Below are 15,798 nucleotides of genomic sequence, written 5' to 3'. Positions count from 1 at the left end.
GGCTCCCTGCTCGGCAGGGAGTCTGCTTCTCCCTCTGACCCTCCTCCCTCTCATGCTCTCTCTCATTCTCTCTCTCTCAAATAAAAATAAATAAAATCTTAAAATAATAAAAATAAAATGTATTTTGCTTTTTTCTTTAGTGGCAGATAAGAATTCTGAAGAAGAGTCTTTAAGCAGGTAGGATTTTTATGGAGTCTTTCAAATTATGTGTTAACTAAGGGAATGCAGAGAAAAGCATTTGTTGAGTTCTGCTCTGGGTTAGACACTATATTAAGTACTTGACACTTATTACTTATATAGTCATTACAATAGCTTCACAAAGTAGCTCTGCTATTATAGCCTATTTTTTATTAGTCAGCTGTGGTGCAGGGAGGTTGATTAATTGACCTGTGATTGCATAGTTAATGAGTAGCAGAACCATGATTTGACTGTCAGCCTGTGTGACTCCCATCTCCATTCTTTTGTCCCTCAGCAGCACTGGGATTAAGATATAGATCCTAGTCAGATCAACTCAGTCATATTCAGTTATGTGTTAATCCTGATTTAGAGTTTTCTTAAGAAACCAGGTTAGTTCAAGCATTTGTCCTAATCTATTTGACAACTAGTGATAACTAGAGGTAATTACTGCAGTGGTAACTAGTCTGTTGTTTTTACTGTCAAAGATTTTAGGGTGGATCTCAGTTACCTATGGCCACAGTACATAGCTTTTACATAAGCAAGACCTAATCAGGCAGATTCTTAGATATAGTGATGTCTGCTCTCCTTGAGATGAATGATTTTTCCAGAAGTGAAGGATATGTAATCTAGGTGTAGACCATGTTGCATTAATTAAATTTATCATCTATTTAGAGGATATTTCTAAATGATTCTCTACTTACTGACTTCTCAGTCTAGTTTTCCCTAGGCTAGTACCCTTGACTAGTTCTTTGAAGCTTCTTCTTTTTTTTGTAGACCTTTTTCTTTTTCTCCATGACTTTTCTATAATCTTTTCTTGATTTTTTTTTTCACTTTGTTCTCTGCTTTTCTTGGTGTTTCTTTTAGTCCATTAATTATTTCCATTTCTGCCAGCTAAATAGTCTCTGTTTTTCTAGACAAAATCAAAAGCACATAGAATTTCAGGATCTTAAGGAATCTTAGAGATGAATTAATCAAAATACCCTCTGGTACTGCAACCTATGTTCAACATCCTCACCAAGTGGTTGTTTAAATGGAGAATTTGAAACTCAAAAGAGATTAAAAGTGACTTATTTGGATATGATAAGTGACAGAAATGAGATTTAAATTCAGGTTTTTTCCTTTTTTCTCATCTTGTAGGTAAATATTTTAATAATTGAAAGATGGGGAGGGGGTCTTGTGAACACAGTGAAGGGGGGTAAGGAAGGAATTAGCAGGAGAGGCCAAGTTTCAAGAAGAATAACACTGGGTTGGATAGTTTTAGAAAAGATGTCAGAATATTGGGGTTTATGATAAGTTAGATAAAGATGAATTATAGGAATGAAGGATACACACACACACAAAGGAATGAAGGACACAGGATATTGGGAGTTGTTTAGAAAGGCATGTTAAAATAGAGGGTTGAAGAGAATCTTGAGCAGCTTTTTTGTTTGTTGGTTTAATTGAATGAACTAGCATACTTCAGGTTTTCTGTTGAGAGATATTAAAATCATTTGAGCCACTGGGAAGAATCTTTTTACAGCATATAAGAATGTGATATCATCTACTTCCACCCCAACTTACAGAGAGTGGCTTAGATCCTCTTGAGTAATAGGCGGAATGGAGATTCTACACAACATAGATGTATGGCCCAAGGTAGCGGTCTCCTCACTCCACCTCTTTTCTTAATTCTCTGATGCCCTGCCCATGTACATGTAGGGTTTGGTGGGGTACGACTGGCTGTCAAATCAGTAACAGAGTTTTATTTGGGTAGTTGGTAACATGTCTACATTGAGATGACTACATGGATGACTGAAACTCCATTTCGCTTGTTCTCCAGAAGCAGGAAATGTCTCCTACTCTTGGACATTTGAGCCTATCCTTGTTTTGGGAGTCTGTGCTTTCATAGACTAAAGACTTAAAGGTTGGAGAGTACCACTGAGCCCTGCAGAAGAGTGATAATAGGTGTGGGAACTCACAGAAAGAAAATATTAGGCAGCGTATAGGGAAATAGAGGCACAGCTACCCGGACTCTGTTTTTATAGCAGTCTGTCTTCTTGGGTATCTGAGTGCCTATGAAGATTTTTAAGGTCTTGCTCGTTTATGTAGACCTAAATAAGGCAGGACCTGTGAAGGAAAAAATTTGAACCTTATAATTTTTAATCTTTTAATCTGGGAATAGTATTCCCACTAGTAACATAAATTTGTTCTTTAACATTTATATATTTATTTATTTATTTTAACTGAAGCATAGTTGACACAAGATGTTATGTTAGTTTCAGGTGTACAAGGTAGTGCTTGAACAGCTCTATATGTTACACCATGCTCACCACAAGTGTAGCTACTATCTGTTACTGCATAATGCTATTACAGTACCATTGACTATATTCCCTATGCTGTACTTGTATCCCTGTGACTTACTATAACTGGAATCCTGAACCTCCCATTCCCCTTCACCCATTTTGTCCGTCCCGCACCCACTTCCCTTCTGGCAATAGAGAATTCTCTCTATTTCTGGGTCTGTTTCTGCTTTTTGTTTGTTCATTTGTTCTGCTTTCTAGATTCTACATATAAGTGAAATCATATAGTATTTGTCTTTCTCTGACTATTTCACTTAGCATAATACCCTCTAGGTACATCTACATTGTTGCAAATGGCAAGATCATATTCTTTTTTATGGCTGAGTAACATTCCTCTGTGTGTATATGTGTGTGTGTAAGAGATACATCTGTTGATGTACGCTTGGGTTGTTTCCATATATTGGTTGTTGTAAATAATGCTGCAGTAAACATTGGGGTGCATATATCTTTTCAAATTAGTGTTTTCATTTTCTTTGGGAAAGTAAATAACCAGTAATGGAATTACTGGATCTTGTGTTATTTCTATTTTTAATATTTCAAGGAACCTCCATACTGTTTTTCACACCATTTTCTATCCCCATCACCAGTGCACAAGGGTTCCTTTTTCTCTACATCCTCACCAACACTTGTTTTTTGTGTTTTTGATTGTAGCCATTCTGACAGGTGTAGGGTGATAATTCATTGTGGTTTACTTTTGAACAATTAACTTGCAAACATTTCAGAGAATTCCTTGCCTGTCACTCTTAGTTATGGGAACTAAGACTGGGTCTTTACTAGGTATTTCACATCTTCGGAGAGGTGGAGGCAAGATAGATAACAAAAACCTTTTTAAAAACAGAGACCAGGGGCGCCTGGGTGGCTCAGTTGGTTAAGCGACTGCCTTCGGCTCAGGTCATGATCCCGGAGTCCCGGGATCGAGTCCCGCATCGGGCTCCCTGCTCAGCAAGGAGCCTGCTTCTCCCTCTGACCCTCCCCCCTCTCATGTACTTTCTCGCTCTCTCAAATAAATAATCTTAAAAAAGAAAAAAAAATCTTAAAAAAAAATAAAATAAAATAAAAACAGAGACCAAAGTTTGAAAGACCTGTACTCTAACAACTATAAAACATTGATGACAGAAATTGTGTCAAGACAGAAGAAGTGGAAAGACTTTGCATGCTCATGGATGGGAAAAACACATATTGTTAAAATGTCTGTACTACCCCAGGCAATCTACAGATTTAATGCAATGCCTATTAAAATACCAACATTTTTCACAGAACTAGAACAAACAATCCTAAAATTTGTATGGAACCACTGAAGACCTCGAATAGCCAAAGCAATATTGAAAAACAAATTGGAAGTATCACAATTCCAGATTTCAAGTTATATTACAAAGCTGTAGTCATCAAAATAGTATGGTACTGGCAAAAAACAAATATAGATCAGTGGAATAGAACAGAAAACCCCAGAAATAAACCCATAACTATATGGTCAATTAATCTTTAACAAAGCAGGAAAGAATATCCAATGGAGAAAAAGCAGTCTTTTCAACAAATGGTGTTGGGAGAACTGGACAGCTACATGCAAAAGAATGAAACTGGACCACTTTCTTTAAAAATAAACTCAAAAATGGGTTTAAGACCTAAATGTGACACCTGAAATCATAAAAATACTTGAAGAGAACACAAGCAATAATCTCTCTGATATTGGATGTAGCAGTGGTTTTTTGTTTTTTTGTTTGTTTGTTTTTCTCTAATTATGTCTCCTGAGGCAAGAGCAATAAAAGCAAAAATAAACTATTGGGACTACATCAAAATCAAAAGCTTTAAGTTATCTAAACACCAAAATCAAAAGCTTCCTTGCACAGTGAAGGAATCAGTCCACAAAATGAAAAGGTAACCTATGAATAGAAGATCTTTGCAAATGACATATCTGATAAAGGGTTAGTATACAAATATAAAGAACTGATAGAACTCAACACCCAAAACACAACCCAGTTGAAAAATGATCAGAAGACATGAACAGACATTTTTCCAAAGAAAACATACAGATGGTCAACAGGCACATAAGAGGATGCTCAACATCACTCATCATCAGGGAAATGCAAATCAAAACTACAATGAGACACCACTGCACACCTGTCAGAATGACTAAAATCAAAAACACAAGAAGGCGAGGATGTGGAGGAAAAGGAACCCTCTTGGATTGTTGGTGGGAATGCAAACTGGTGCAGCCACTGTGGGAAACAGTATGGAGTTTCCTCAAAAAGTTAAAAATAGAACTACCCTATAATTGAGTAGTTGCACTACTGGGTATTTACCAAAAAATACGGAAACACCAATTCAAAGGGATACATGCACCCCTGTGTTTACTGCAGCATTATTTACAAGAGTCAGCCCAAGTGTCCATTGATAGATGAATGGGTAAAGAAGTGATATAGATACACAATGGAATATTATTCAGGCATAGAAAAGAATGAAATCTTGCCATTTGCAATGAAATGGGTGGAACTAGAGAGTATTATGCTAAGTGAAGTCAGTCAGAGAAAGACACATACCATATGATTTTGCTCATATGTAGAATTTAAGAAACAATAAAAATGAGCAAAGGGAAAAAAAAAAGACAAACCAAGAAACAGACTCTTAACGATAGAGAACAAATTGATGGTTACCAGAGGGGAGATGGGTGGGGGAATGGGTGAAATAGGAGATAGAGATTAAGGAATGCACTGTCATGATGAGCACTGGGTGATGTAAGGAATTGCCCTATCATTATATTGTATACATGGAACTAATATAACACTTGTATGTTAATGATACAGGATTTAAAATAAAAACTTAACAAAAACAGAGGCCAAATTTTAAGTATATCAAGAAACTTCATTCAGTAAATAGCTGACCTTTCATTCGATTTTTCTTTTTAATGAACTTGTTTTTGTTGTATGTTTTTGCTCTAAAGTATTTCCATTAAACCTGGTACTGATGATTCATGGCCTACATCAGATGATGAAGACTTTAATTTTTATATCAAGGTAAAGTACTCTTGTGAAATTTGTTTTCCTGCTCTGAATTTAGTTTGTATATTATTTACTCTTAAAATTTAGCAGTGGCCTACCTATCATCATTTAATGTTTGTAATGGAAAGTTGATCAGAACAAAGCATTTTGTAGAAACTTTTTTTTTTTAATTTTTTTTTTACTCTGGTAAATACTGAAGGTGGAGGCTGAAAAAAGTGGGCTGGAAAATATATAATGACAGGAAAATTACATTGGGAAAAGCTTTTCCATAATGGAGGAAATAAGATATTTGGTCAAGGATAAGGATTTTTCTGTGAGTTTTAGTTATCTTAACATGAGTTTTCTTTCTTTCTTAATATGACATTTATAATACTCATGCCTAAATGAAATCTTTAGTGGATTCAATTATTGCAGACATTTTTTCCCTTGGTAACATATAGTTTTACAAAAGACTTTTTTCTCTATTTTTATCCTTTGTTGTACATTTAGAATAAAATAATATTAGAAATTGTGGAAATTCAGAAATTTAAATTGTTTCTCAAAATTTATATTGCAAAGGTATTCCACTGTGTTTTCAAAATAATTCCTTTAAGAGTATAGTTAAAACTTTATCTAAGTGAAGAATACATGTTTTGCCTAAAATAATAATCAGCTCTAGAAGCAGAGGCTCTTCATACCCATATGGTAAAATGTCCAATTTCAGAAATCTTTTATATTACAGTTTTTAAAAATATCTACTCCATCTTTGTATCAGATTCTACAATTTAAAATTTCATTCTTATTTAAATATTCATTTTAAAGCCCCTGCATCATTATAAGCTACTGGATGTTAGGAAACGTAATTGTGCATCTCCTGGAACACCTAGAATAAAGTCTTGCTTGGAAGAAACAATTTAATATTTTTTGAATGTGAATAAATGAGCAGACAGATGGAATTCTGTATAATGGAATGTTATAAGTAATGTGGATAGTGTGTCATAATTAAATACATGAATTTTTAAAAATATGGCTCAAATTTATATTCCTATTTTTTAAAAAGATTTATTTGAGAGAGAGAGACACACAGGAGAGTGGGGAGGGTCAGAGGGAGAAGCAGACACCCTGCTGAGCATGCGCCCCCCCCCCCCCCCCCCCCGCCTTGCGGGACCCGATCCCGGGACTCCAATATCATGACCTGAGCCGAAGGCAGTCGCTTAACCAACTGAGCCACCCAGACGCCCTATATTCCCTTTTTATGTTTAAGATTTATAAGTGCAAATGAATGATGTTGAGGAAATAAATAAATAAAAAGGTTACAGTATATTTTTTAGTATCCTCTAATTGTGAACTCAGAATTTTTTTTTTAAGATTTTATTTATTTATTTATTTGAGAGAGAGAGAGAGAAACAGCATGAGAGGGGAGAGAGTCAGAGTGAGAAGCAGGCTCCCCGCAGAGCCAGGAGCATGATGTGGGGCTCGATCCCAGGACTCTGGGATCATGACCCGAGCCACAGGCAGACGCTTAACCAAGCGACTGAGCCACCGAGGCGCCCCATGAGCTCAGAATTTTAGATAAAAATTCCTCAACTTTTTTCTTTAACCCCATCTGTGTCTCATTAGATATATCCTTTCAAGGTGTACATTTCTACTTAGAATTCTCTTTACCAATTCTTTCTCCATGTGGAAAGTTGATGTGTTAGAAACATTTCTTTTTCTAATTTTTTCTCTCTGTAGTAATAATTTATAATTTTCAGGTACTGATAAGGTAAATGTAAGTGGAAAAAAATTTTTCAGTATATGTAAATATGATTATGGATATACTATAAACAGAAGTCTCTTAAATTTTTTGAATTACATATTATAAATATATATATTATGTATATATTGTAAATATATACATTACATATATATTATAAATATATCTAAAACAGAGGCTTTCGTTCATAGTATATCCCTAATAACACTGACTTTTCTCACTCTACAATTATTTGTTTATAAATACTGTAGTAAAGAATTTAATTTTTTCACTATAAAGTAAATTGTTGGGGTGCAGGTGCCCCTTCAGATCACTATGTTTGTATCCTTTGGATAAATACCTAGTAGTGCAATTGCTGGGTTGTAGGGTAGCTTTATTTTTCTTTTTGAGAAAGAATTTATATAATAATCAGTTAGGGGTAAGGAAAATAACATTTTGGGACTAGCTATTAAATCTCTCATAATCCTCATCCCAGGAGAAAATATAGGCTTTGTAAATGGCAGAAATGAGATTTGAATCTACATTTGAATGATTCCAAAACCTGTGTTCTCTGTGTAGTGGTGCTCATTTGATAATGGGGAATATTATAATTATTTTATCTAATGTGATACTTGTAATCCTTAAAACTATTAATTTTTTTCTAGACTGTCCCAAAACCAAACTTAAGAGCACTAATGAATGCTTCTGAGCAATTCAAGAATGGTAAGCTATTTGAAGACGTGCTATTCACTGATTTTTGTCCATTCTTGTATTATTCAGTAATTCGAAATTACAGATATTTTCATGTTCTTTTTATTTTGTTTTTTACTAAGTAGGAACAAAATGTGGCCTTATAACACTAGGAGGTAGAACTTTATCTGAGCATGATAATTCTGATTATGAAGATGAAAATATAGTTGGACTTCTTTACAAACTACCATTCAAAGCCAATGACTTTTCTTGTCCTGCTTTTTCAAAACCTTCTGTCAAGTCGTTAGCAGGCCATGGTGTTATAAAGGTAAGTTTTTCTGTTTTTAGCTTTTTTCCCTATTTTTTTTCACATACCATCCTCTTGATCCTTATAATGAAAAGAATCTTAGGAAAAAATGGAAGTCCTCAAGATCATAAGGGGAAATAATGTAATAACAACAGAGAGGTAAGTACCAGATTGAGATTTATAAAGGTTGGTGGGAGTAAACAATTCTTAGGTATGCCATTATGGAAGGAAAGAATTAGAAAGCAACTGGAAAGAACAGCTAGATGGATGTGAAGATGAGGGAGGGGGTGGGGGGAAGAATTCATTTAAGAAGGGCAAGATGAATGTGAAGATTGAAGAGTTGAGAGAGATTATTATAAAAACACAACAGCAGTAGTGAGGCTAAGGGAGAGCAGATACTCTATATTACAAAATATGGTAGAAATTATTTTAAGTGCAAAATAAGAAAACAAAGTCAAGTAATAAAAAAAAATGCTTGACTCTTCTGAATGACTTACAGCTGACTTTTATGAAGAACTGGAAGAAAATTTTATCCTTCCATTTAAGTTTAATAAAGTGTGCTATCTTATATTTAATTTAGCAAAACCTGTGTTTATAGATAATGCAAAGTGAAATCTGTTTTAGGCCTTAATCAGATTTATTATGAATTTTGAATTTTTGACCATTGTCTTTCTTGTGGTTTCTTTCTTTCTTTTTTAAGATTTTATATATTTATTTTTGTGAGAGAGAGAGAGTGTGAGTGCACGAGCAGGGGGAGGTGCAGAGGGAGAAGCAGACTCCCCACTGAGGAGGGAGCCTGATGCAGGACTCAATCCAAGGACCCTGGGTTCATGACCTAAGCTGAAGGCAGACTCTAAACCAACCGAGCCACCCAGGTGCCCTTTCTTGTGGTTTCTGATTTAACTTCCTGTGTGGTAGAATCTTGGTAGGTTTTAGATCTTTTTGAGACTAAAGAGAGGAAATAAGTAAACATTTAGTCTTTTCATTAATTAAAACTGAAATTTCTGATTATGTAAGTGAGGTTCTTAATCTTTATCCAATAAATGAAATAAATTTTAAGCTGTAACACTCTTAAAGAAAAAATAGAAAATTTTGTTTCTGGATTGTGATTTATAATTTATTTTTAATTGTATCTGCATTTAATAGATACACAGACACACATCAAATGAATGAACTCACAATTTATAGTTTTTTTTCTAATATGAACTGTTTGTCATTGTAGAATCATAAGGAAGGAAAGGTTGCCAACAGAGTATACAGAATTATTTCTGGAAGATGATTTTTACTTTTTCAAATATCTCCAATAGTAGATACATTTTATATTATTCTCAGGAAACTTTAGTATTCATCGTTGTTAATTTTTGTTTTAGATTTAAAAAATTTTAAGTAATCTCTATACCCGACATGGGGTTTGAACTCACAACGCTGAGATCGAGAGTCACACACTCTTCCGACTGAGCCAGCCAGGCGCCCCCATAGTTGTTAAATTTAATATGTGAATTCTTTCATATCTGAAATTCAGAAATACTGGTGATTTGATATTTTTTTTGTCCCTTTCTTCTTTCCTCCTGTGAATATTGGGTCCTGCTTGATGATCATACATGTATTTGGAGACTTTAAAACCTTCATTTTGGATGATCATGATTATTAATTTTTTAATACTAGATTCTTTCCTCAGTCTTTAACTACCATCCTATATTCATTGATACGAAATTAGAGCTATTAGTATGCTGTTCACAGTGGAATAAGAAAATCATGTGAATTTTAAAATAGGGTTTTATATTTTTCTCGTACATCATAGTAGTACTATGATTTTAAGATGCCTCAAAATTCTATAATCCCATAAGTATTTCTCTTCTACATTTTAAATCTTTTAAAATTAATTTTTAGAAAAGTATTCTTAAACAAAATCTTGAATTGGTGTTTTGCAATTAATTCTTTTTATTAATCTTAAAAATGCTATTCATTACAGAAATTAATACTTGCCTATATATATATATTTTTTCTAAATATTTATTTCAGAGAGAGAGAGAGAGAGAGAGTCTGGGGGAGGGTCAGAGGGAGAGGAAAAGAGAGGGAGAGAAGCAGACTCCCCACTGAGCATGGAGCCTGATTTGGGACTCAATCTGACAAATCTGAGATCATGACCTGAGCCAAAATCAAGAGTCAGATGCTTAACCAGCTGAGCCACCCAGGTGCCCACTAACTTGCCTTTATTAATAAAAGTCTATCTTCGGGGCGCCTGGGTGGCTCAGTTGGTTAAGCGACTGCCTTCAGCTCAGGTCTTGATCCTGGAGTCCCTGGATCGAGTCCCGCATCGGGCTCCCTGCTCAGCAGGGAGTCTGCTTCTCCCTCTGACCCTCCCCCTTCTCATGTGCTCTCTCTCTCATTCTCTCTGTCAAATAAATAAATAAAATCTTAAAAAAAATATAAATAAATAAATAAATAAAAGTCTATCTTCTATCCTTGAAACCAATGTTGAAGTATATAAATGAAATATTGAATCCCATGGTTTTCACCCCCTGCTTTTATTTTTATTCTGAAAATTACAGAGTTCTGTGTAGGTTTACATTATTTAATTATATCAGGTTAGTGTATTTTATAGATATTTATGTTTTATTAACATCATGTGCTTTTCCTGTCATTTTTTCCTACTCCAAATGTATTTGTGTAAAACTTTCTCCTTAAGTCTCCTGGGTGCTTCAAATTTGGTATGCCCCAGATTGAAGACGTTGTTTCTGACCCATTCCTCTACCCTGACTTTTTGTAATCTGCTTTGTCATTTGTTTTCCCCATCCTAATATATTGTGCCACTGAAACACTGAAGCAGGAAAAATCCTGGACTGCAGACTTCCCTGAAATTACTACATCCAGGGGCACCTGGGTGGCTCACTTGGTTAAGCATCCGACTCTTGATGTTGGCTCAGGTCATGATCTCAGGGTCCTGGTATCAAGCCCTGTTACAGGCTCCATACTGAGTAGGGTGTCTGCTTGAGGATTCTCTCTCTTCCTCTCCTTCTGCCCCTCCCCCTGCACGCACACACACTCTCTCTCTCAAAATAAGTAAATCTTTAAAAAAAAAAAAAAATCACCACGTCTCTACCTCTGAAACCAGTAATACATTATATGTTAATTAATTGAATTTAAATTAGAAAAAGGGACGCCTGGGAGGCTTAGTCGGTTAAGGGGCTGCCTTCAGCTCAGGTCATGATCCAGGGGTCCTGGGATTGAGTCCCAAATTGGGCTCCTTGCTCAGCGGGAAGCCTGCTTCTCTCTCTGCCTGCTACTCCTCCTGCTTGTGCTTTCTCTGTCTCTGATAAATAAATAAAAAATCTTAAAAAAAAAAAAAGTAAAAAACAAAAAAATCACCACATTCAGTATTTTGTCCCTGCTTACCATTTTTCATATCTTATTATCATAATTCACTCTCTCACGTATAGTTTTGAAATACTCTTCTGGTTTTGGTTCCTTTATATTCATCTTTACATTGCTGTCAGACCTTTCTACAATATATTTCTGACGATGTAACTCCTCTGCTTATTTAGTGGATCCACATTACATGAAGGAGAAAGTTCATATTCTAGCATGACCCTTGCCTTTTTTGGTTGTCCTGATTTTCCAATTATCTCTCTCTATCCCATTCCCAAAAATTGTGTTCCAGTTTTGCCACATTCTGGAGCTGTCGTCACTTACTGCGTTATTTCATACTTCATCCTTTCGCTCATTCTACCTTTTCTAGAATGTCCTTCGCACGCTCCTTGAGCACCTTGTCTGTCTTTCAATATGCAGCCCTATCTGCAGCATTTCCTGAGCTTCCCATATGGAACTCTTTTCTCCTTTGTGCCTTCACTGTGCTTTATTCACTTCACCTGTAGAACTAGTAAATGATACTCTTCTGTTCTTAATTGTTTGGGTCCATCTCTACCCCTACTAGCATATAGGGCAGTCTCTGTCGTTTATATTTCCAGCCTCTCCCACGATAGTGCCTATGACTTGACAGGTACGGTATGTATTTGTCTTTCTGAGTGAGTGAGTGAGTGAACAAGTGAATTAATGTGATGTTTTCTGAAGTTGGGTTTTTGTTTTGTGTTGTTTTTATAGGAAGGAGAGGTGCAGCCGGCAACTGGAAAAAAGGACAATGGTATTAATATTACTGAAAGTGCTCCACAAGAGCAAACAGTTAATGACCATCTGACTTCTGCTGATAGAGCATACAAAAGTAATAGTAGTGGTAAGTTAGTAAACATCTGTGAATTTTTTCCTATGCTCAAATGCTAGTATAAAGAAATCTGAAAGTATGTAGATCCAGATGTTACGCATTTCATTAAGATATTTTTCTTTTGCTGTCTTTCTTTTTAAGTATCCCGACTACTACCAACTTTTTCTTCCTGAAAATAATTCAACCCTCTGAAAATCTTTACTGGTATTACTTTTATTTTATTGAAATATTCATGAGTGGGGATAAGCTTGTACATATGTTTAAAATTCATAATAATACATGTTCTCATTAATGTATCTGTGACTGTATTTTATAGTTACGATGTCAGCATTGGGATTAGGAGAAGAGGAAGATGGAGAATCACCTGGGGATTCTGAGGTACTGTTTTCTTCTTCTTCTTTTAAAATATAAGCATTGAATGATGTTAAAGCATAAAAGGGATGCTCAGACTTTACTCTGTCATCTCTGCATTTGCCCATAAAAACTATTTCCTTATACTTTTTACCTGTAATTGATAAAATAATTATGTGCAAAATATAATAATACAGCATAATACAGTTCTGCTAATTTGCAAGCTTAACTTAATGAAAGCTGTGTAGTATTATTGCAGAAAACTGAAGTTTAGGAGTGATAAGGAATTAGTTTGCATTTTGAAATTAAGTTATCTAAAAAACTAAAGAATTACTCCAGGCCAACCTATGGCCAGATGTGATTCTGTGGTGTATATGGATGTGCAAAATTCCTGATGAGATCTAGAAAGTTTGGATTATAGTTTTTTACAACTTGGAACTTGAAAAGCTAACGCCTGGAACTTGAAAAGCTAACCCCTGGGACTTGAAAGTATTTTATATATATATATATATTTTTTTTTTTTTTTAAGATTTTATTTATTTATTTGAGAGAGAGAGAGAGAGTGAGAGTGAGCAGGAGGGAGACGGAGAGAGAATCTGAAGCAGACTCCCTCTGGGCGCAGAGCCCTACTGATACCAAGAGTTGGACACCCAACTGACTGAGCCATCCAGGGGCCCTGAAAGTATTATATTTGGATTCTCAAGTAGATTTACAAGGAGCATTGGGATTATAATAACAATTTGGTTTAGTGGTGTTTTACTTATTTATTTTAAAAAAGATTTTATTTATTTATTTGAGAGAGAAAGAGATAGAGAAAGAGAGCATGAGCTGGGGGAGGTGCGGAGGGAGAGGGAGAAGCAGGCTCCCCACTGAGCACATGGGGCTAGATCCCAGAACCGACTGAGCCACCCAGGTGTCCCTTGTTTTCGTGGTGTTTTAATAGGTAAAAGCCATTTTGGATCGTTAAAATAGTATGCATTATCTTTGTGGCAGCCATACTTGTAGAAACAGAAGTATAAAGTAATGATGACCTATTCTAAGGTGACAGACTGTGGAAGGAGGTAAAAAGGGCCTGATCTCTTAGCACAGGCAGGTGCTTCAGAATGGTGCAGGCACCGTATTTGAAGTCAAAAGATATGCTAGCATCCTGGTTCTGTCACTTGGTAGCTGTGGGATGCCAGAAAAACTTGTTTAACCTGTTTGAATGTCAGTGACCTGATTCATAAAAATGGTACTAATACCTACCTCTCAGGTATGTGTAATGAACAAATGTGGTATCAAATGTGAAAAGACTTTGTATACTGTAAAGGCTGCTATAGAAATATAGGACAAAAATGATCACAGCAGTATTTAATGATTTATTAAATATTGAGGACACTTTTTTTTAAATGTGAAGATTTCTGAAGGACAATAAAATAAATGGCAGTAGTGTCCAGAAAAGAATGGGAAAGTTAGAACGGGCAGGTGGATTTCTAAGTTGGGGTATGTTACATTTCAGTGACATTGTATAGGTATACAGTTGACCCTTGAACAGGATGAGTTTGAATTGTGTGTCCACTTACACACAGACTATTTTTTCGATACAGTACAGTACTGTTAATCTGTTTTCTCTTCCTTATGATTTTCTTAATAAACTTTTCTTTATATTGTAAGAATACAGTATATAATACATATAACATACAAAATGTGTTAATTGACTTTACATTATTAGTAAGGTCAGCATTAGGTTATAATTTTCTCTGACCTTCCATGCTCAGTTTACAGAGTCAATGGCCAAATGAGGATTAAGACGTAGATTAGATCTAGAGAGCATATACGAGGTCTTCTATTTAAATGTTTTGGTTTTTCATTTACATTGTTCCTATTTTTAAGTCTAATTGCTTTTAAAGTAGGAAGTTCAATAGGAGATTAGTGGTTAAGTTTTTGGGGAATCAAAAGTTATATGTGGATTTTTGACTGCACGGCTGTCAACGCCCTTAACCCTTGCATTGTGTAAGGGTCGACAGTATAGTGACTTGGTACTTGAGACCTTCTCAGTGAGGTGATTTTATTTATTTTTTAGAGAGAGAGAGAGAGCGTGTGAGAGGGTGGGGAGGGGCAGAAGAAGAGGGAGAGAGAGAATTCCAAGTAGGCTTCATGCTCAGCACGGAGCCCGACATGGGGCTTGATCTCATGACCCTGAGATCATGAACTGATCTGAAATCAAGAGTTGGACACTTAACTGATGCTGCCACGCAGGCACCCCCTCAGTGAGATTATTTTAAATGTTTTGACCTTAAATACATTTCTGTTATTGAATATCAGCTATGTACCAGGCTGTATAAGTTGAGGGGTTAGGCTGTAGTGGTAGGAGCAGAAAAAATAAGGAAACAACAATCCATTGGTAAGTTTCTATAAGTGCTTCATATAAAGAAAATGGAAATGTTAGGTTAGGGAATTTTGGGGGAGTTTGTAATTAGGATGGGGATGAGAATGGGAGTGGAATTTTGTTAGTCAGGAAAGATCTCTCTGAATGTGGCAAGAGCCGCCAAGTGGCGGATGAGAAGGACCAGTCGTGCGTAGGTCTTGGAGAAGGACATTCTAGACAGAGAGAACCATGGATCACATCTATTCATCATTTCACTCTTATGTCTTGGAATGACCAGGAAGCAGGAAGATCCACCCCATTGTCATAGTCATTGTTATTGTGTGTAGAAAAGAAAATGTGCATACTAAGATAAGTGCCTGGTACATTTTAGGTAATTAATAAATAAATGTTCTTATTCTTCCCTTATGAAAGCTTACTATACTTTTAGAAGAGTTTCATACCTGTATCTAAAGTTTTTTGCTATTATTTAAATATAATTTCAAGGAAAGTTTTTCTTCCTACTTTGCCATTTCATTCAACCATTTCTCCTATCAATAAAAAGTCCAAGCCTTTGTTTATCTAAATGAAGCAGCAGCTACCACAGTGTTCTGTTTATACTCAACATGATATACTCCAAGGTTTCTCATCATGTCAAGTATCT

General features: G+C 35.5%; 1 protein-coding gene and 1 non-coding gene across 2 annotated transcripts; one reads left to right on the top strand and one right to left on the bottom strand.

The window, feature by feature from the left end:
• The first annotated feature begins 7,918 nt into the window (after positions 1 to 7,918).
• LOC123324863 (ankyrin repeat domain-containing protein 26-like) lies at positions 7,919 to 12,850 on the top strand. The gene is made up of 4 exons (XM_044915234.1): positions 7,919 to 7,946; positions 8,060 to 8,241; positions 12,322 to 12,451; positions 12,756 to 12,850. The coding sequence occupies exons 1-4, from the start codon at positions 7,919 to 7,921 to the stop codon at positions 12,848 to 12,850; spliced, it is 435 nt and encodes a 144-aa protein (XP_044771169.1).
• Positions 9,617 to 9,689, bottom strand: TRNAE-CUC. Its single transcript has one exon. It is a non-coding gene; the product is annotated as a tRNA-Glu (tRNA).
• Positions 12,851 to 15,798: the final 2,948 nt, after the last annotated feature.

Source organism: Neomonachus schauinslandi, chromosome 5 (genome assembly GCF_002201575.2).
Source record: "Neomonachus schauinslandi chromosome 5, ASM220157v2, whole genome shotgun sequence".
Taxonomy (NCBI): Eukaryota; Metazoa; Chordata; class Mammalia; order Carnivora; family Phocidae; genus Neomonachus; species Neomonachus schauinslandi.
The sequence above is the reverse complement of the archived record's forward strand: the minus strand, read 5'-3'. Positions and strand labels throughout refer to the sequence as shown.